General features: G+C 30.0%; 8 protein-coding genes across 8 annotated transcripts; 2 read left to right on the top strand and 6 right to left on the bottom strand.

Annotated features, from left to right (window-relative positions):
• Positions 1–839: 839 nt before the first annotated feature.
• On the bottom strand, positions 840–3092 carry BX663DRAFT_203905 (uncharacterized protein). Its single transcript, XM_051521750.1, has 2 exons — positions 1469–3092; positions 840–1411 (listed from the first exon to the last, which is right to left on the bottom strand). Exons 1-2 carry the CDS (start codon positions 3032–3034, stop codon positions 1025–1027), a joined length of 1953 nt encoding a protein of 650 aa, XP_051386724.1. The 5' UTR covers positions 3035–3092; the 3' UTR covers positions 840–1024.
• A 1503-nt stretch (positions 3093–4595) lies between these two features.
• On the bottom strand, positions 4596–5052 carry BX663DRAFT_497474 (uncharacterized protein). Its single transcript, XM_051525917.1, has one exon. The coding sequence runs from the start codon at positions 5004–5006 to the stop codon at positions 4695–4697; it is 312 nt and encodes a 103-aa protein (XP_051386723.1). The 5' UTR covers positions 5007–5052; the 3' UTR covers positions 4596–4694.
• Positions 5053–5101: 49 nt separating this feature from the next.
• BX663DRAFT_497470 (uncharacterized protein) lies at positions 5102–8531 on the bottom strand. The gene is made up of 15 exons (XM_051525916.1): positions 8319–8531; positions 8201–8261; positions 8096–8107; positions 7928–8029; positions 7790–7865; positions 7613–7727; positions 7474–7547; positions 7382–7423; positions 7255–7331; positions 6913–7179; positions 6765–6840; positions 6530–6704; positions 5879–6440; positions 5561–5822; positions 5102–5500 (listed from the first exon to the last, which is right to left on the bottom strand). Exons 1-15 carry the CDS (start codon positions 8510–8512, stop codon positions 5280–5282), a joined length of 2316 nt encoding a protein of 771 aa, XP_051386722.1. The 5' UTR covers positions 8513–8531; the 3' UTR covers positions 5102–5279.
• Positions 8532–10320: 1789 nt separating this feature from the next.
• Positions 10321–11089, top strand: BX663DRAFT_548887 (uncharacterized protein; the record flags this gene model as incomplete). Its single annotated transcript, XM_051531112.1, has 2 exons — positions 10321–10944; positions 11006–11089. 2 exons carry the CDS (start codon positions 10321–10323, stop codon positions 11087–11089), a joined length of 708 nt encoding a protein of 235 aa, XP_051386721.1.
• BX663DRAFT_497462 (P-loop containing nucleoside triphosphate hydrolase protein) lies at positions 11064–12391 on the bottom strand. The gene is made up of 3 exons (XM_051525915.1): positions 12299–12391; positions 11966–12224; positions 11064–11914 (listed from the first exon to the last, which is right to left on the bottom strand). Exons 1-3 carry the CDS (start codon positions 12357–12359, stop codon positions 11167–11169), a joined length of 1068 nt encoding a protein of 355 aa, XP_051386720.1. The 5' UTR covers positions 12360–12391; the 3' UTR covers positions 11064–11166.
• A 1015-nt stretch (positions 12392–13406) lies between these two features.
• On the bottom strand, positions 13407–16092 carry BX663DRAFT_466902 (neutral trehalase). The gene is made up of 4 exons (XM_051524064.1): positions 15953–16092; positions 15799–15856; positions 13989–15729; positions 13407–13927 (listed from the first exon to the last, which is right to left on the bottom strand). The coding sequence occupies exons 1-4, from the start codon at positions 16070–16072 to the stop codon at positions 13471–13473; spliced, it is 2376 nt and encodes a 791-aa protein (XP_051386719.1). The 5' UTR covers positions 16073–16092; the 3' UTR covers positions 13407–13470.
• Positions 16093–17156: 1064 nt separating this feature from the next.
• Positions 17157–17607, top strand: BX663DRAFT_548884 (uncharacterized protein; the record flags this gene model as incomplete). Its single annotated transcript, XM_051531111.1, has 3 exons — positions 17157–17207; positions 17258–17464; positions 17515–17607. 3 exons carry the CDS (start codon positions 17157–17159, stop codon positions 17605–17607), a joined length of 351 nt encoding a protein of 116 aa, XP_051386718.1.
• A 77-nt stretch (positions 17608–17684) lies between these two features.
• BX663DRAFT_427352 (peptidase S24/S26A/S26B/S26C) lies at positions 17685–18095 on the bottom strand (the record flags this gene model as incomplete). Its single annotated transcript, XM_051522610.1, has 2 exons — positions 17685–17873; positions 17943–18095. Coding segments are annotated over 2 exons (342 nt in total), but the record flags the coding sequence as incomplete, so codon positions are not given.
• Between the last annotated feature and the right edge of the window lie 285 nt (positions 18096–18380).

The following is an 18380-nucleotide window of genomic DNA, read 5'->3' as shown; positions in this document are numbered from 1 at the left end:
TACGCATAAAAAAAAAAAAAATACTATTATAAATACAAAAATACAAAATATATATTCTATGTATATAAAGGTAAAGCTATCAATGATTAATATTCTATTTTTAAATCCAAATAGATGATATAATATACATAGAGATAGATTATTATTATACATGTAAAGTTATATGAATAGAATATACGTAATTACAGTATTACTATTATATAGTAATAATATTAATAATGCTTCTAAAGAGCAAAACAGTTCTACACTAAAGTTGTTCTATGAAGCATTATTAATGACTTCTCCAGGTAATGAGGAGCCTTTAGTTTTAAATCCGTCCTATTAATATTATTAATTTTTTTTTAGAAAAAAAAAAAAAGATACAAGAAATAGTGTATGTTGAATTTACCACAATTACGAAATTTTCATCATCAGAAATATCATCCATTAAATCGACCTTATCTTCATTGTGATCCAAGATATTTTGTATTTGCTGCACATCATCTTCCTCTTCTTCAATAATAATACGATTTTTATTTTTTGATATCATAAAATCTTCATTCTCATCATCGTCTTCATCTTCATCCTCGTCTTCTTCATTTTCGCTTAAAAATGCAATAACCGATTCATCAGGTATAGCTTGTGCTGCCTTAGCAAAAGCAGCTGTTTTAGGATCATTTACTGTATATAAAAATAGGCCTATTTAGAGAATTAAAGTTCTTCAAGGTTAAATTTTCAGTACTTACATAAATTTTCCAAAATATTTTCCCCTTTTTGCTTTAAAAGTTTACGTCTTCTAGCTTCTGCAGCTCTACGAATTGCAATAAGATCGTTATCTTCATCATCATAAAGGTCAATATCATCAAGCATTAGCCCTGCTTCTGCAGCTGCTTTCTGTCTACGTAAACCACCACCTGCAATATCTGTAATTAAACGCTGAATTAAATTACTATCACTTTCTTTATCTTGTTGACTAAACAAAAAGAAATATTTATATGTATAAGCATGTGCTATGTAATTATCCCATGTCCTTTAATAGAAAAACCTACATAAATGCTTCTCTTAATACTGCTTCATCTACATATTCATCATTATTTTCGACTAATAGACCATCATCTTCAAATTCATCTAAATTTTCACCAATTTCTTCATCAGAACCTGCCACGCCGAAATATTCATCTTCTTCCTCTTCAGCTTCCTCTTCAAGGTATTCATTGTTTCCTTCTGGCTTAGATGATAATGTGGCTTTCTGTAATTTCTTTACAGGAGCAGATATTTCATCAATATCCATAGCATTTAAATCATCAGTTTGCATTTCTTCTTTAGTATCATCTACTGTATCATCATTGGAATCACGTCTTACAAGACGAGTAAGAGGCTTTTCTTCTCTTTCATCTTCATTTGCCTCTTTAATTTCATTATTTTTTGCTTCCTATATATATATATATATATTAATTATCTGTAGATTTATATATATTCAAAAGTTTACCTTGGCTTTAAAAAAGTTTACAATAGAATGTGCTGGTTCAGGCTTTTGAGCAGCTTTCTTCTTTGCAGAAGAGTTCTCATTTTCATCCTCATCCTCATCCTCATCGTCAAATATGGATTTTTTAGCTTTTTTCCCTTTCCAACGTCTGAAAGCTATAGTTGCCATATCATTCTCATCCCCATCTTCGTCATTGCTATCCACTTTTCGTTTCAAAGAATTCTTTTTTACATCATCTACATAATCAATATCAAATTCTTCTTCAGAACCAGAAAATTCATCAAAGACATCATCATTAGCCTCATAGCTTTCATCCTCATCTTCCGAACTATTATTATAATTCTTTGGTCCTTTTTTCATTTCAAAATGCATATCTACTTGTTCTTTAATCATTAAGGCATTTTTTTCTTTTTCAAGTAATCTTTTTGCTCTTTCTGTAGCAGAAGCAAAGTAGCCACGTGCCTTAGCTTCTTCTTCCATCTTGATTCTATGATCATATCCTTCATTCGTAATTCGATTTAACATTCTTCGATTGTGTTCTCGTAAAGCAATAGAGGCATGCCTGATAGGAGAGAAATTAGGTATTGGATATCGAACACGATCGGGTGATAAAAGGGATGCTGCAATCCTTTTTGGATCACCTATAATTTCAAGATCACTATCATCACTTTCTTCGTGTTTGTTGGGTATATGACTAGAGACTGTCTTATGCTGCCTTTCAAGCTCTAATTTTCTTAAATAGGCTTGTTCATGTTCATCTCGACGTTTCACAAAATCATCAAACGATTTAATATTATACACTGGCTTTAGCATAACATTAGCTGCCCTTCGACGACGTTCTGCTTCACGATACATCTCTAGCTCTGCCCTCTTTGATAACTTTCGTTCCTCTCCCTCGTCCTCCTCTTCTTCACTTGTGTCGTCTAAAAGCTCAGTCGTACGTATCAATCTTTCACCATTCTCGTCTACTTTTATTTCATTTGATTCTTTCTTTCTTGTTCTTCGTCCCATTTTTCTTTTAGACTTGTTATTTTCTTTTTCTTCTTCTTCACTTTCGTTTTCTTCTCTTAAACCCTTGAGTAGTTGATGTAGCTTATTTGCTCTCGCCTCTCGTTGTGCTTCAAAAACATCTTTTTTCTCTCTTCGTTTTTTCTTTTCACGAGGCTTTTTAGGTCTTTTCACGGTCATTTTTGGTTCTTTTTCTTCTTCAGTAGGAGGCATAAGAGGAAAGTTCATAAATTTACTCTTATTTTTTTCTATTTCTTCATTTATTTTGTTGATGTCTACTGAAGCTTCAAAACGACGATTGATAAAGGAATCATCATCAGATTCGGAATCATCACGAAAGGAATCGTTGAGATTGATATCATGATCATCCATTCGAAGAATGTTTTTAAGATTAGATGGAATGTTATAGTTATCAAGAGCATCTTGATCGACCATAGAATTTAAAGCAAAATCATCTTCTGAATCAGATTGATCATGATCACTAGGTGCAACTAATGAATTTAGGGGGGTGTCATTGTCATCAAATAAACTACGTTTGTTGGTATCATCGCTCAAATCCATATTTTATTTATTTATAAATGAATATGTGTATGTATTTATGTATTTTTCTTAAAAAAAATGGATAAACTATACCACGAAAAAAAAAAAAAGATAAAATAAAATACGCGCTTAATTAGTGACTGGCAGTTTCGCGTTTGTTAAAGGTACATTTCGAAAATTATATCTAGTCATCAAACAAACAAACGAAAAAATAAATAAACAAATACGTAAAAAAGAAAAAAAAAAGAAATAAAACAGAGAATAAAGTCATAATATGAGTAAGCAGCATTTAAAGTATATTATATAGCATTATAAAAATAAAACAATAATTAATATGTATGCGGAGAATAAGAAAGTCCAAAAATTCAGGAACGGCCGTCAGTAAATTTTATATTAAATTTCATTGAAAAAAAAAAAAAAAAGATAAGTTAAAGTTTGCTTAATACTAAGGGAATAACTGATTTATATTGCTTCTTTCCCCCCAAACAAAAACATATATACATGTATGTATGTTAGAAGTAGTTTGCTTTATATTATTTAAATTCTTAAAGATTACCTGCATGTCGAAAGGGATAGAATGATATTAACAAAGTCATGCCAGAATCAACACATTCCATACTATTGCATTATTGATATTCAAATTGGTGTTAATATCCATAATAGTTATTATATTACTTTCGTCAATTGATCTATATTCCAAGAATATTCGAATAAACAAATTCAACATCATAACCATAACCATAATCTTTTTTTCCTCGGTCTAGTTATAATGTCGAGTCTTTTATTCTCATATTCAAAAGGAATACGTCTGATTCGAAAATCAACCTTATAGGTTTTTTTTTTAAATCCCCCATCGATGTACTATAAACCTACTATAATGTTATAGTACTTGAATGATAACCACATATATTGAATGTGTCCCTTACAAGAAGATTAGTTAGTTTTTTTTTATATAATTTTTTTTTAACTATACAACAATAGACTATTACAACTATTTAAATGTTCTATTTTCAAGAAGAATTCTAACGAGTTTTTTTCTCATCTTTTAAACTAAGGATACATTGATATTTATTATTATTTCTAGTACTTGTTACAGTATGCGATAGATAAAGGGACCACGGATGGTTAGTTGACACACAAATGCAGAGAAAGGATTTGTTTGTTTTATTTGATAAAGATAAAAATAGGTATTCAAAAGATACCACAGTAGTTTATTTAATTTGAATTATCAGAATTTGTTTGTTCTGGCTTTCCTTTCATATACTTGTGGAACTGACGTCGTAATGATTCGATATTTTTTATAATTGAATATCTTTAAAATTCTTCTCTTCTTTCAGACAAGTGACTCAATCCATTCTTTTCCCTTCTTCCACTTTCTTTTGCTTAAATTCAACGACAAATTTCATAGCTGCTTTATACATGTTATTGTTTTTATCAACTTTAGTAGTGGCAATCGCATTTTTTTTTTTAAATTTTTGTTATAAAATAAAATAATTTTTTAATCGTAAAAGTCGTCACCTTGACAACTAACTATCTATCAATTATGTAAAATAGAAAAAAAAAATATATGTATACAAATATATAATATGAAAAGCAGCAAATTTTTATTCTTTATGGGGGGTGGGTATAAATATCGGTTAAAATAAATATCGGTTAAATAAATATCAGAGAGTTCATTACATTAGCAAGGGCAAAATTCGGTTGAATGAGGCCCGTTACAGTTAAAACATGTTTGAATTGGATTTAATGCTTTCAAGACCTGAAGATTGTACATGTTCATGTGAAGTGTAGGTTGAAGATTGGGTCTAGGAAAAGAATCCAAAACTGATTTTTCAGTTACTATTTGCGCCTTTTTTACATTAGTAGTCGTATAATTATGTTGTTGCTGTTGTTGCCTTAAGACAGTTGAAGATAAAGGGCCGAGTGTCTTACTTGCAAGCGGCTTTGTTTTTAATGTTAATAAAGTCGTAAATGAAGTAAGTGGTGGAGGCATTTATAACAGAAACAAGATACGAAACTGAAAGAAAAAAAAAAAAAAAGAATAGTAGAAAAAAAAAAAGAATAGTAGAAAAAAAAAAAGAATATTAGAAAAAAAAAAAAGAAAAACTTAAAATGCTGTCGTAGTTTTAATTATGTTGACTACTTTTTCAACAAATGGAAAATCCGATAGTTCTTTTTTTTTCATGTAAATAATTAGCAAATAATAACTTCTGCCACGAAAAAAAAAAAAATGATTAAGACGATTAAAAGCTAAATAACATGTATTTTATGTATATAGTTCCTGCATAGTAGAACCGACAACAGGAATTGATTCGCTTTGTAAATCTTCACAACATAAAAACTTAGTTGGGAATTCCACAAGATGTCCACGAATTTTGCTTAAATGTTTTTTAATTTCTTCTAAACTCATGTCAGGATCATGAACATGTCCTAATTCAATTTTGGCTGGATCAGGATAGAAAGCATGATATTCTTTCCATGTTACAACTAAATTAAAAAACAAAAATTAATAAATTTGATTTGTATACTATATATAAAATGTCATACTTGTATCATCAGGTACACAATGGAATACTTCGCGGAAAGCAACTGTATTTATTGCAGCTGTACGGTTCCATCTATCCAGTGTTTCATCATCTAAAGGATCCATAACCCATTGATCTTCAGGGGTATTCGTATAATCTATTTGCGGAACAGGTAAAGGCAACATAGCAGGATTCACGATATCAATTTCATCTTCATGAAATAAACCTAAATGTTCTTTCCATAACTGGCGACGCAAAGTAGCCGCGAATCGACTTGCTTGATACTAATATAAAGATAATCAATTAAAAAGAAAACTAAATTTGGATCAAAACCACTTACAGGTTGATTATCCATACGTGATGGAATCATATCTTTATCTTCAATTACAATAGCAATTTCAGAATCACGATCACCACATTGTGATCTATCATTAAGATTAGCTGAACCCATAATAACTACTCGATCATCAGCAATAAGTAGTTTAGCATGTATATATAATTCTTCTGTTACATAAGAGCTAACTTCTCGTCTTTCAGCTTCATGGTCTCGAGGAGAAGTGGTGTCTTGTTTTGGAGGTGGGGTAGGCATAGAATACTCTTGTTGTCGATGCTTTTCTATTTCATCAGGCATAGCAAAACCAGCAGGTGGAGGATATTTCTGAATATTGCGTATTTGAGTAGATTCTACTTCATTTTGCATTACTCCAGCCAAATCTTGACGAGGTGTAAAGCCAGCATCAATTGCTAATGCTTCTTCTATTTTTGCTCGATCGATACGATCATAACTTCTTAAACTATAAAAACGGATGTAATCTTCAGGATTGATATTAGCCTTTCTCAATTGCTCAAAAATACTCTTTTCACCACTGCAAATAGAAATATATTGGTAGTACATAACGAGTCTATACAATAAATATTAATATGTATTTTGCTTAGTTATAAATTATTTCATTTAATAATATATATATATATATATATATAAGCAATATACCTTGCAGTAGCAGCATCTTTAGAACTAAGCTCAGCAGGGAAGGCAGGCATTAATGGGATTAATACAAATACTTTAAACTTCTCCTGTTCATCATGAGCTCGAATAATACGTTTCACTATAGCTTCACCAATTCGATTTTTCAATATATAGGAAGGATCATTCTCAGTTGTAGTAACTAGAAAGAGAGGAAGAAGTTTTAGTGAATAAACTCATAAGCTCATACCTTTATACTTACTAAAGAATTGATTTTCAATATAGACATAGTATCTAGCTCGATCGATAACATCAATGTAAGCATTTTGGATAGAGTGCTACATTATTAATATTCATATATTATTATTATTATTATTATTATTATTAAAAAGGAACATAATAAATGTTACCTCTAAATTAATACCTGAACTCCATCCTGCACTACTTCGCACAATTTGTGCATTACATGTGCCATGTACACCTGCAGTATTAGGTTCAAAATGATATGATCGAAGTATTTTACTTTCAATTGAAATTTTAAAGTTTTGATAACTGCTATAACCACCTACTGGAGGCTTTAAGAAAGGTGCTCTTTTTTTATCTAAAGCCTTTGAGTGCTTAATAAAATTCCATCTATCACAAAAGTGACGTGCAACATCCAAAACAGGTCCACCAAGCTAAAAGAAAAAAAAAAGTCAATTGAATAAAACTAGTATATACATACATATATATATATATTTATAAAGGCTTACAACACAAAGAGAAATATCATGCCATGGCATACGAGGTATACTTGTTTTATCGATCAATCTCATATCCCAATCAGCGACTATTAATATGCATTTAGTATAGCTTATATAATTTTTATGAATAATTTACCTTGCTCAAAATCTCTTAAACGGGCATCACTGTAATCTTGACCTATATTAAAGGAATTAGCTCATATTATCTTTTATTATTCTAGTTTATACCTGGAAAAATTTCCAAAGTAGGATCTAGTGAATAAGTAAAATCTGCTAATCGATGAGAGTGTGTATCCCATCGACTGTTAAATAAAAGTTTAATTATGCTAATCATAAAATACTATTTATTTATTTTTTTTATTATTACCCAAAGCATAAGTCAATACCGCCAAGAAATGCAATTCTGTTATCTACAACAACAAATTTTTCATGATGTGACCAGAAGAAAGTTCCTCCAACTGCATGATCAGGATGTCTTTGAACTATGTATAAAAATGAATAGATAAATTACTTTATATCTTATTATGCTTATTTGCCTACTTACCAACAATATTTTCATGCAAATCTTGTAAAGCCTTCTTTGTGTGTGCACTATTTAATGTTAATGCTAATTCAACTTCCTATAATATTTGTGTTACAGACGTCATTTTTTTTTCTTTTTTTTTTTCTTCATCATGATTACCTTGTACACGACAATATAAATCAAAACTCCTTGCTCTGCCTTTCGTTTTAATAATGCATCAATTCTATATTCAGGATATTTTTCAGGTGGTCTTCTGAGATACTACTTCAACTATTAGAACATATACAAATGAACTTTCTATTTTTGTTTTTTTTTTCTGAATATTACCAATTCAGGCGACTTTGTTATAAATTTAATTATTAGTTTATTTTTATTTTTTTCCGATTAAAAGAAAAAGGAAAGGAAAAATAAAATAAAATAAAATAATCTTACCAACCACCAATCCTCGATAAAAATAACTTCTTCTGCATTTTCAATAGCTTCTGAAACAGCCCTGAAGTAATAATTATTAATAATCAACTTTACAAAAAGCTTTACTAATATAGTTTACCAGCAATAATCATGTCCATCAATGAAATATTTTACCATAGCTTCATGTCGAATAGGTGCAAATGATTCATATCGATGTCCTTCAGAAGAGTATTCTTCTTCGTCTTCTTCATTTTCATTTCCTTTGATAACTGTATGAACTGTATGTCGTACTTTGTACTTGACTTTATTTGCTAAATGGCTTAAAATAGGCATTATTATTAAAAAAAAAAAAAAAATAAAAGGAAAAGGAAAAAAAAAAAGATATATTTCTGTAAAATTGATAAAAATCAGGTCAAAAAAAAAAAAAAAAAAGGTTCAAAGTATAACTCAGTCAACGGGCGTTTAACATTTAATGAAAATGATATTTGTATTTCATTTAGAACTTTTCTATTATTCATTCTATGCAATTAAATACACCGTTTTTTTTTTTATTCGTAAACAACATGTTGACATCATAAAGTCTATTGTTGATTAAGCATTTAAAACTTTCTAATCAACTTCTTTTATTATTTATTTTAATTTAATTCATTTATACAAATATAAGCTTCTTACACCTATTTGCCACTCTATTATTAATATTAGAAATCAAAATCTAAACTTACAAAATTGTTATTGGTCAATTAATGTCTATTTTGGTGAAAAAAAAGTTAATAATCATGAGGGGCTCATCTCTATTTATCCTTTTTTTTTTTCTATCTTTTGAATTGGGCAAATTTTTGGGAATAACAAAAGACCTGTCGTAGGGGCTTCAGAAGAGTATATATCACCTTTAACAGTCGCCTTATTACTGATCTTGTTTCTCTAGTGAATTATTATTTTATCACCTTACACACCTACTAATATATCAAGGAAAAACAGTCTAATTTTGATGCTAGATATGTTGCAAGGTAAATAATCATCTTACATGTATCTATTTTTTTTTTTTTTTTTTTTTTTTTTTTTTTTTTTTTTTGACTTTTAATGGTTGGTCCTGTTAATCAAAACTGAAAAAAGTTTTGAGAGCTAGTATCTTTTTTCTTGAAAAAAATAAAAAAAATAAAATAAAATGTATCTTCTTTAATAAACGTAATTTCTCTTTTAATTGGCAAACTATGCTCTTTTTATATAACAGACAATCTTTTTTTTTCACTTCTTCTTTTGAGAAATAACAGTCTTCCTGTTTTGCAAAATTCGAGAGAGTTAATCTTTTAATAATTAAAGATTATTATAAGCGATTGTTTCGACTTGTACTTTTTTTTTTTTGAAGATAAAAAGTAACTATAAAAATCCTTTTAAGACAAAAGTAAAAGATCAACTAAATTATAAAATAAATAAAGTGTTGGGAAGAAGGCTTAAAATAACCAGCTAATCAGGACTAAGCCTGGATTATGAAGAGACGGAGAAGGGAAAGAGAGTCTTCAATTGTTTGTGGTATTTATAATCTGTAGTGCAGATAGAGGCGACATATTGAATGTGTTCTACTAAATAGTTGATCAGGGTGGAAAAAAGAACTATACGATGGAGGACCGTGTGTGTGTGCGTGTGGGGTAACTAGCCGAAATACGAATGGAGACATTAACTTCGATTAGATCATGTCATAGGCTATCAAAGAAGAATAAGATCAATTATTGAAAGGAAATCGAGATATGGAATATACACTTAAGTGAGAAATGGAAGTTTATTTTCAGCTGTAATAGTGTGTGCTACACTGACAGCTGCTTGGTTCTATGAAGTTTCAAATTTAGCAGCAAGACGTCATATTTCTTCTTTAAAGTTATTTCACCAGTTGCTATTTACATGCATCATTTTATGATGTTTTTAATAGTACAACACAAAGTAGAATGGATATGAATTAAAAACGATTTTGCATTTGTGTATATGGAGAATAGAACCAAAAAAAAAAAAAAAAAGGTGAAGTATGAGCAGCCACAATACGTGACTTTGTTTTGTACTCTACTCTTCCTTTTTTTTATTTTTTTTTTATTTTTATTTTTTATTTTTACCATTTAATATACATTTATTACTATACACACATAAATAACATGGCAAAGAAGAGTTCAAATGAAGGAAGAAGAGAATCATCAGTATCAGATAACATCACTATTGTAAATGAAACAAATTATAATAATTCAAAATTCACTATTATTCAATCTACTAATCAAGATGCTATACCAACCAAAGAAATCAAAACATGGGAGGAACTAAAAGAAGAATGTACAACATTAGATGAAATACGTCTGATAATCCGTCGTTTGCCCCTTGATAATGTCCTTCCTCTTCTTCAAGAACTACTAACAAAGTTCAATGTTCAACAAACTCATGATGCAGCTTTAACAGAATGGATCAAAATCTTATTGTTGACACATACAGCTTACTTTATGTCTTTACCTGACATTGTGAGACAGCTGTCAAAAATTTATAAACAATTAGACAATCGACTTACAGTATATCCTAAATTATTAGCTATGCGTGGTAGATTAGATCTTATTCAAAATCAAATTGATGCTCGTAATCGTAAGGATGATTCTGAGGATGAAGTATCGGATATAGCTGAAGAGGCATATAGTGAAAGTGAGGATGATATAGATGATGAAGATGATGATATTGAAGACGAAGATAATTATGAAGATAATGATGATGGATTAATGGAATTAGATAATAATGAGGTAAAAGTTCCTCTTATTTTTACAATGTGATTATAAATTAACATTGTTTTTTTTTTTCTAGACTGAAATGTTTAAAGAGGAAGAAGAAGATATGAATACTGAAGATGAAGATGATAATATTAGTGATAGCGATATTGAAGAATAATTTATTTGTACATTAATAATAATAAAAATAATAATAAAAAAAAATAGGCTAGAGAATTTTCTGTATATATACATTTATCAGTCTTTTGCATGAATACCACTGTCGTCAATCATGACTTCACAGCCTAATCTTTGAGCTTTAGGCGAAAATTCTACAAATAAGACACGTCGAGTAATCATACCGTCCAACATGGGCGATCTTGCTAATCTAATTCTGGTATTAACCGAATTAGACCATGATAACCCCAAAACAGGCCTCTTTAATAAAGATTGAATATATAACCCTATCATGTGATTATTTTCATTACTGTTTATTAATCGAAAGTCCATCCAATGCTCTAATTGATCTGTACTTGGATTATTATTTTTAGTAAGTACATCAGATACTTGATTGACAGCAACAATAGCAACATCAAATTGACTTGCCATCTTTTTTAAACGGCTTCCAATTTCACAAATCTCACTCATTTTATTAAATCGTCTGTTTACCGGTGTAAGCTCGCTACGATAAATAGCACTAATCGAATCAATCACCACCACTCGAACTTGTTTTTTTGCCTTTTTTTGTTGTAGTAAAAAAGCCGGTAGTTGATAAGATAAAAGTCTATATTGTTCTTCACTGTCATTAATGCGAATAGTATATATATTATTTTTAAGAGTTTGTTGTCGATCACTTGGATATGAGCTAACAAGCTGATCAAGCCGTGCAGATGGAAAAGGACCCTCACTATGAATATAAACTGCAGATCCATCAAGTCCCCCTTCTGATATTGGCTTCTGTGCTGTTATACATAATTGTAAAGCTAATTGAGTTTTACCAGACGAACTGTAAAAGACGTTAATCAAATGATTGTCTGAAAATATCATTGATTGTTACCTTTCTCCTACAATTTCAGTAATCTCTCCAGGAGATACACCTCCATTTAGTACTTTATCGATCATAACATCGCCTGTTGTCAATGAATGAAAATCATGTTGAATAAGCTCATGTCCAGTTTTTTCACGCATTCTCCAATCATAAGCATCTTTAGAAGCTGCTTTTAGAATATCTTGAGCTTGAGCATCATTCACACGTAATTGTCTTTGTAAATCACTTGATGACTTTGATAAAACATCAAGTGAGGAATCAAGACTTACTACATATAACTACATAAATACGCATGGTTTAAAATTTTCTTACTTTTCTTTATTTTTTGTTTTTACAGCTTACATTCTTCTGCTTTTTCAAATACACCTATTTTTTTTAAAACTCTTTTCAGTTCATTCTCCATTTGTTCTATATATAAAGGAATGCAAAAAAAAAAAAAAAGAAAAAAGAAAAAGAGCAGTGACAAGAAGCTATTTATCGGAGCTACTACGCATTATGAATTAGCATAACTGATAATAAAATCACATCTTTTTCTTTCTTTTACTACATGTATAAGAATGCTAATAGATAGTAATAATCAATATTAACTTTTAACTTTTATTAGTAACGTTATAATTGAACTAAGTCGTCTATTATTATTCTCACTTTTCCTTTATAAACACGATTTAGGTAGTTTTATAAATGAAAAACAAAAGAAGGGAGAGCATTGACTGAATTGACACATTTACTTCAACCTTATCAGATTCCTGATAACCTGAGGCTTATTTAAATAACGTCTTAAATAAATTATTTACAGTATATGCATATAGAGTAATACAAGAGCTTCTTCAAAAATATTGACAGCATAACTGTAAGCTAGGGGGGGGATATCAATGAAGCCTAATTAAAAAGGACGATCTAAACACATATTATCTATATTGTAATACTAATTGAAATAACTTGTTCCTCTTCCTGTTTTGGGGTGTCAATCAATCAATAGTAGCTATCCAAGTAATATTGAGCTCCTTTATAATAATATGTATATGTCTAAAAAAAACCTTGCAACCAATAAACTAAATTTCAGCTATTAACGTTACTAGTAAAGAATTTAATAAGCTGTTGTAGCTTTGATTGTATTCCCAAATGGCTGGATCTCAACTTGAATATGATATAGCTGTCTCAGCATATAGTAGAAAATTATAAGATACACAAAGGAATACAGTAAGGAAAGATATTTGGTGATTTAAGCTTATCGTTTGCTAAAGTCAAGCTACATCTAGCTGAACTTCTATCCGTTGTTTAAAAGGATCTACATTCTATTACATTCCTTAAATTTTAGTTAATGATGTTGTTAACAGTTTTAATTAATTAAAAGAGCTTGTTGTAGGAAATGAAATCATGATTAATAACAAGTCCTTTAGTTTTAAATACAAATTATTATATATAAAAGTTAAATATATATACATATAAATACATATATAAAAAATATATTTTATTGCTTATTTTAAAAATTTGTTCATGTGTACATAGACAACTTACAAAATAGATGGTTCTGTTAATTCTAAAAATGTTTGTTGTACTTCATTTGTGCCAATAGGTTCTTCATGATAATATGTAGTATCAATACGAGTAATGGCAGCTGTAATTTGACCATTATGCGTAATCTTTCTTGCTGCTGCTTCTGCTGACTTTCTATGTTCTAAAAGACGTGAGGCTTCTTCAGGATCCATTGATTGTCTATTATTGCTTAATAGTGTCTTTTCAAAGAACAAGTCTGGATGTATACAGGTTCCTAATGCGCGACGCATCTTTGTATTAATCAAAGATAGTCCAATTTGATAAGATGCATTCATCCATCCAAATCCTTCCCGGGGAACATATTTAAATTCAACACCTACATTTCCATATTCCACTTCAACTTTATGTGTCATTCCCACTACATCATATTTTTCAGGTACAACTCCATTAAAGTCAACAAAAGATTTGGTTATCCTAGGAAAAAAAAAACAATCTATTAGCATTTCTAAAGATTTATATATTGTTCACCATTTACGTGTAAAGCCAACGATAAGCAAGCCTTTCAGCAATATCTTGCCTTCCATAGTTTTCAAATGCTTGCCATGCCATAATTTGATGAGGTGCCCAACCAAATGGGAAATCCCATTGACGATTAGGACGATCAAGTGAAAGAACACCTCTTGACTCTTTTGTACCTGATACAAGGCCGCCCAAGGCTTCAAACTTATAAAGTGATTTAATCAATCTTTTGGCTTGTTCCTTGGATGCACATTTAGCCCACATAGTCCATAATGTAGTGACCGATTCATAATTTGTTTGTTTTTCCAAGACAGTGTCATAATCAAAGTAAAGTCCCTTTTCTTCATTCCACAAGTATTTATCAATTTTTTCTTTTCTGGATTTGGCCTTTTCTCTCCATTCTTTAGAATGATGCCTTGTAATGATAGATTGGCCATTGGCAAGCGTTTCTGTAAAATATGAAAGCTCCCCGTCAAAGTAGGTATCAATTGCATCTGCAATATCCATTTCATATTTATAAAGGAGAGTATTCAAGTCGACGGTAGCTAAATTAGCACAAACTTTCTCATATCGATAAGTGGTATCATGTCCTGATTCTCGGACTGCACGATCATGTAAAAAATAATCATCCAACAATGGCTCCTTGATAGAGCCGTCATTATATCTATCCATATATTCTTTGATACTTAGGTTAGCTGCTGTAGCGTAAGGTTGAATGACATGATCAAAATGAGAGGCCTCTGTCTCAGGAGGGATTCCTAAGCCTTCTGGTCTAAATCTGGAAAGACCGGTTTTTTCATCATAGCGAGGCTTTGAAATCCATACCTGATTGTATTCTCTAATAGCAAATTCAAAGACATTTGCAAGCCACATGGTATTTGTGAGCCTTTTGCTAGTAGTTGAATGATCCAGTTTTTTATATACACGTAATGCCATATCAGTTAAAAAGGGAGGTTGAGAGCGACAGAGATAGTATGATCTATTAGCATTTAAAATCTTACCATAATGTTTGATTTGATATACGAAATTATCCACCATACTTTGTGCAAGTTCGATACGACCGTCGATTAAGAGCCCCAGGACTTCAAAGTATGAATCCCAACCGTACATTTCGTTGAATCGACCGCCTGGAACGATAAATGGAACACCTTGCCAGACGTACTTTTGGGTCTGATTATTAAATTCCTTCTTCATCGCAAGGGCTAAAATACCAGGACGATCGTTAATGGATTTCACAAATTCATGTGTAATCTCCTTGGGTAAACGCTCTACTTCAAGATTCAAATGAGATTTAGCAATTGCAACCTCTCTATAGTATTCAAACATGTCATCTTCAGAATAAGGAATATAGATACGAGGATTGTGATTTTTAGCAGATCTATTTTTCGGATCTGCACAAATAATATCTAGTCCATCAGCATCAATACGTCGTGTTAGTCCATCCCAAAAGTGATGCCGAATCGTACGAGAGAGTCGATCCACTGGATTTTCATTCAGTCGAGCTTCATCCAATACAATATGTTTGCGTCCATAATCATCTGCTAAAGCCAATTCTTGTAATAAATTGGAAAGCATGTAAGTACCTCGAATTTCAATCTTACGATATCCCCCAGAATCAGCGGTGCCTACTGCAAACGATTTGGGCCCCAAATCATTAACAGTGATTTGGAAGTCTCCATCTGTATCTTCTTGTTCCACTAAAATACGTTGCGTCTCTTTGACGTCAATCAAAAATTTTTGTGCCTTGTTTTTGTCATCTAAAAAAAAAAAAAAAAAAAAAAAAAGTAAGTAAGCCTCAGATCTATTCTATTTATATATTAATTTACCATGTGATGCCCTTCTTTTTCTTGGAGGAATAAAATACTCGGCCTTATCTTTACTTGCCTTTATATATACATATACATATATGGATAGATATACATATATAAATATGTGCTAATTTTATACAAAATATAATATATATGTATATATAAATATTACTTTGTAGTTCTTTAATCTACTAACGAATCCGCCTGCATTACTACCCGTTGTATAATAGGTTTTAGCAGGAGCATGAACATCTACATTTTGATCAGTGATAACATGAATTGTTGACTGCATTATTTATGTATAAAAAAAAACAAGAAAAAAGAAGAAAAGAAGAAAAGAAGAGGTAAAAAAAAAAAAAATAAAATAAAAATAAAAAACTATATTTATATAAAGAATCAAACAAGTATCCAAAATAAACAATATTACATTCAATTTATTTATGGTAAATGACTTGATAATGATTTAAGTTTAAAATTTGGGTTAGAATATTGATCTGGAACACCTTCTCCTTTTTTTTTTTTTTTTTTTTTTTTTTTTTTTTTTGCAGAGAAATTCTACAAACAATGTTGATTTGTTACGTTGTTATGATCATTAAGTAATGCGAGATAATGTATCTATTCAATCGAGCAAGCAAGCAAGCAAGGTTGGCACACCTATTTTGAATATAATAAGAATGAGGGAGAACATGTGTTTAAAATCCAAGAATCAGTAGACGAAAAAAAAAAAGGGATAACTTTAGATATATCTAAAATATGATTAAAGTAATGAAGAGTTAGTCACTTGTGATATATTAGTTCATGTTGTCAATGTAAATCAATCAAAAAAAAAGTAAGCATTTTTTTTTTTCATTACTTTGTATACACAGTTTTTCTTTTTTCTATTTGGTTTCTACTTTAAAACCTATATTGCCCACAACATTAGTAACCATAGAGACTTTACTTGGTAGCCAACCATCAACTAGAATAGTATATTTTTATAAGCTTTAGATAACGCATACATTTAACACTTTGCTTTTATTAAAGAAAATCATGTATAATAAGATTACTGTCCTTTTTTTTGGCCTAGAATTTAAAATAATTTTAGTAATCATACAACTTATTTATTATTAATTATTCGTTTACTTTTTGAAAAAAAGAAAATAAAAACAAGTAAATAAATAAAACGAAATACTATTAACGGTAATATTCAGTTCAGTGTATGGATAACCTAAACCTAATTATTTTTATTATTTCATTGCTTATTTACTTTATCTATTTGTATAATATAAAATTGAACATTTTTTTTTAATAGTTTAAACGGTTAAATGCTGTGTGCGGTCACTTAAATTATAATGACTTTTTTTTTTCTTTTTTTTTTCTGATTTTTGCTTTTAATTATGTATACTAAACTTGTTGATGATGCTATAAAAGGGCACTATGTTGAATCAGTAAATATTCTATAACCAATTCATATACCTTTCATTAATTTAATTTATAGATTAATACATTTGATCCTCCGGATGAAGGAGGAAAATGGGAATGTCCTTTCTGTAATCCAGCAAATGTTTACAAATTAAATGTGCCGCCTATTTTACAAATTGAAAGACGTAAACGTATTAAGGAATTGATTAGGAATCATGTTGAATTACATAAAAAAGATTTGATAAATCAACTATTTGAAGGCGACATACATTCTTATGAAAAGGTAAACAATATTTACAGTCACATAACAATTAAGTACTTATATCTTAATAGATGCGAGCAGAAAGTTTAAAGAGAGTTCGATTATGGATTAAAGGGACAATTAATGACCGTGAATTATATAAAAAAGACCCACTTCAAAATTGATTACATTTCTGATGGCACGAAATTGTTTTCTAATAACGTAACATCTGGCCAGACCTAGAAATCTGTAAATATTTGTTTTATATGATTATCATTCTATTTACCTTTGCAAATACTCTTCCTTTAAGTAATCCTAATGGAACAGGACCATAATCTCTTGAATCCGTTGAATTGCTTATATTATCCCCTCCAAGCCATATATGTCCTTGTGGAACAGTAATATATTTTCTATCTTTTGCTGTTGGATCTTCACAAATATTATCTCCAGGCTTTTTTTTTTTTTTTTTTTTTAAATAATTATTTAATAAATATATTCTGTGCAAACTTATTATCATTACCAAACCAATCACTCGTTTTAATACCGCTCTTCCTGGTTTTAATGGTGATTTACAAATAACAACATCGCCAATCTCTAAATCTCGAAAACGTTGAGAAATACTTTCAAAAGCAACCAGTCCTGACATGCTAAAATTAGGTAACATGGAAGGTCCTATACACTATAATAACATGAATATATATTACACGTAATTATCTATTGCTTATTACCCAAGTAATGCCAACAACATATTCATTGAAGCAATGGGCAAAACATCCAAACTGAATTGCATATTTGGCACCTCTCAAAATAGAAGATCCATAATATTTAAAAAAGTTCATATTAAAGAAAAAATAATAGAATAAGATACACAATTTGCAGTGGAAATGCTTTAACTCTTCTGCTGAGTGACTGTTTACCCATGTATGTAACTTGTCCCTGTCTTTTTTTTTTTTTTTTT

This window comes from Cokeromyces recurvatus, assembly GCF_025118155.1.
Source record: "Cokeromyces recurvatus strain NRRL 2243 chromosome Unknown BX663scaffold_3, whole genome shotgun sequence".
Taxonomy (NCBI): domain Eukaryota; kingdom Fungi; phylum Mucoromycota; class Mucoromycetes; order Mucorales; family Mucoraceae; genus Cokeromyces; species Cokeromyces recurvatus.
This window is presented reverse-complemented; position numbering and strand designations above follow the sequence as displayed.

Coding starts and splice junctions, on each gene's coding strand:
- BX663DRAFT_203905 (XM_051521750.1), bottom strand. CDS start 3,034: ATGGATTTGAGCGATGATACCAACAAACGTAGTTTATTTGATGACAAT. Junction 1,412..1,468: donor TAAACTTTTTTAAAGCCAAG/GTAAACTTTTGA, acceptor ATATATATATAG/GAAGCAAAAAATAATGAAAT.
- BX663DRAFT_497474 (XM_051525917.1), bottom strand. CDS start 5,006: ATGCCTCCACCACTTACTTCATTTACGACTTTATTAACATTAAAAACA.
- BX663DRAFT_466902 (XM_051524064.1), bottom strand. CDS start 16,072: ATGCAGTCAACAATTCATGTTATCACTGATCAAAATGTAGATGTTCAT. Junction 15,857..15,952: donor GTAGATTAAAGAACTACAAA/GTAATATTTATA, acceptor GTATATATAAAG/GCAAGTAAAGATAAGGCCGA. Junction 15,730..15,798: donor AAAAAGAAGGGCATCACATG/GTAAATTAATAT, acceptor TTTTTTTTTTAG/ATGACAAAAACAAGGCACAA.
- BX663DRAFT_497470 (XM_051525916.1), bottom strand. CDS start 8,512: ATGCCTATTTTAAGCCATTTAGCAAATAAAGTCAAGTACAAAGTACGA. Junction 6,841..6,912: donor GTTCAGGTATTAATTTAGAG/GTAACATTTATT, acceptor TTAATAATGTAG/CACTCTATCCAAAATGCTTA. Junction 6,441..6,529: donor AAAGATGCTGCTACTGCAAG/GTATATTGCTTA, acceptor TTTATTGTATAG/ACTCGTTATGTACTACCAAT.
- BX663DRAFT_497462 (XM_051525915.1), bottom strand. CDS start 12,359: ATGGAGAATGAACTGAAAAGAGTTTTAAAAAAAATAGGTGTATTTGAA. Junction 12,225..12,298: donor ATTTGAAAAAGCAGAAGAAT/GTAAGCTGTAAA, acceptor AGTTATATGTAG/TAAGTCTTGATTCCTCACTT. Junction 11,915..11,965: donor ACTGAAATTGTAGGAGAAAG/GTAACAATCAAT, acceptor CGTCTTTTACAG/TTCGTCTGGTAAAACTCAAT.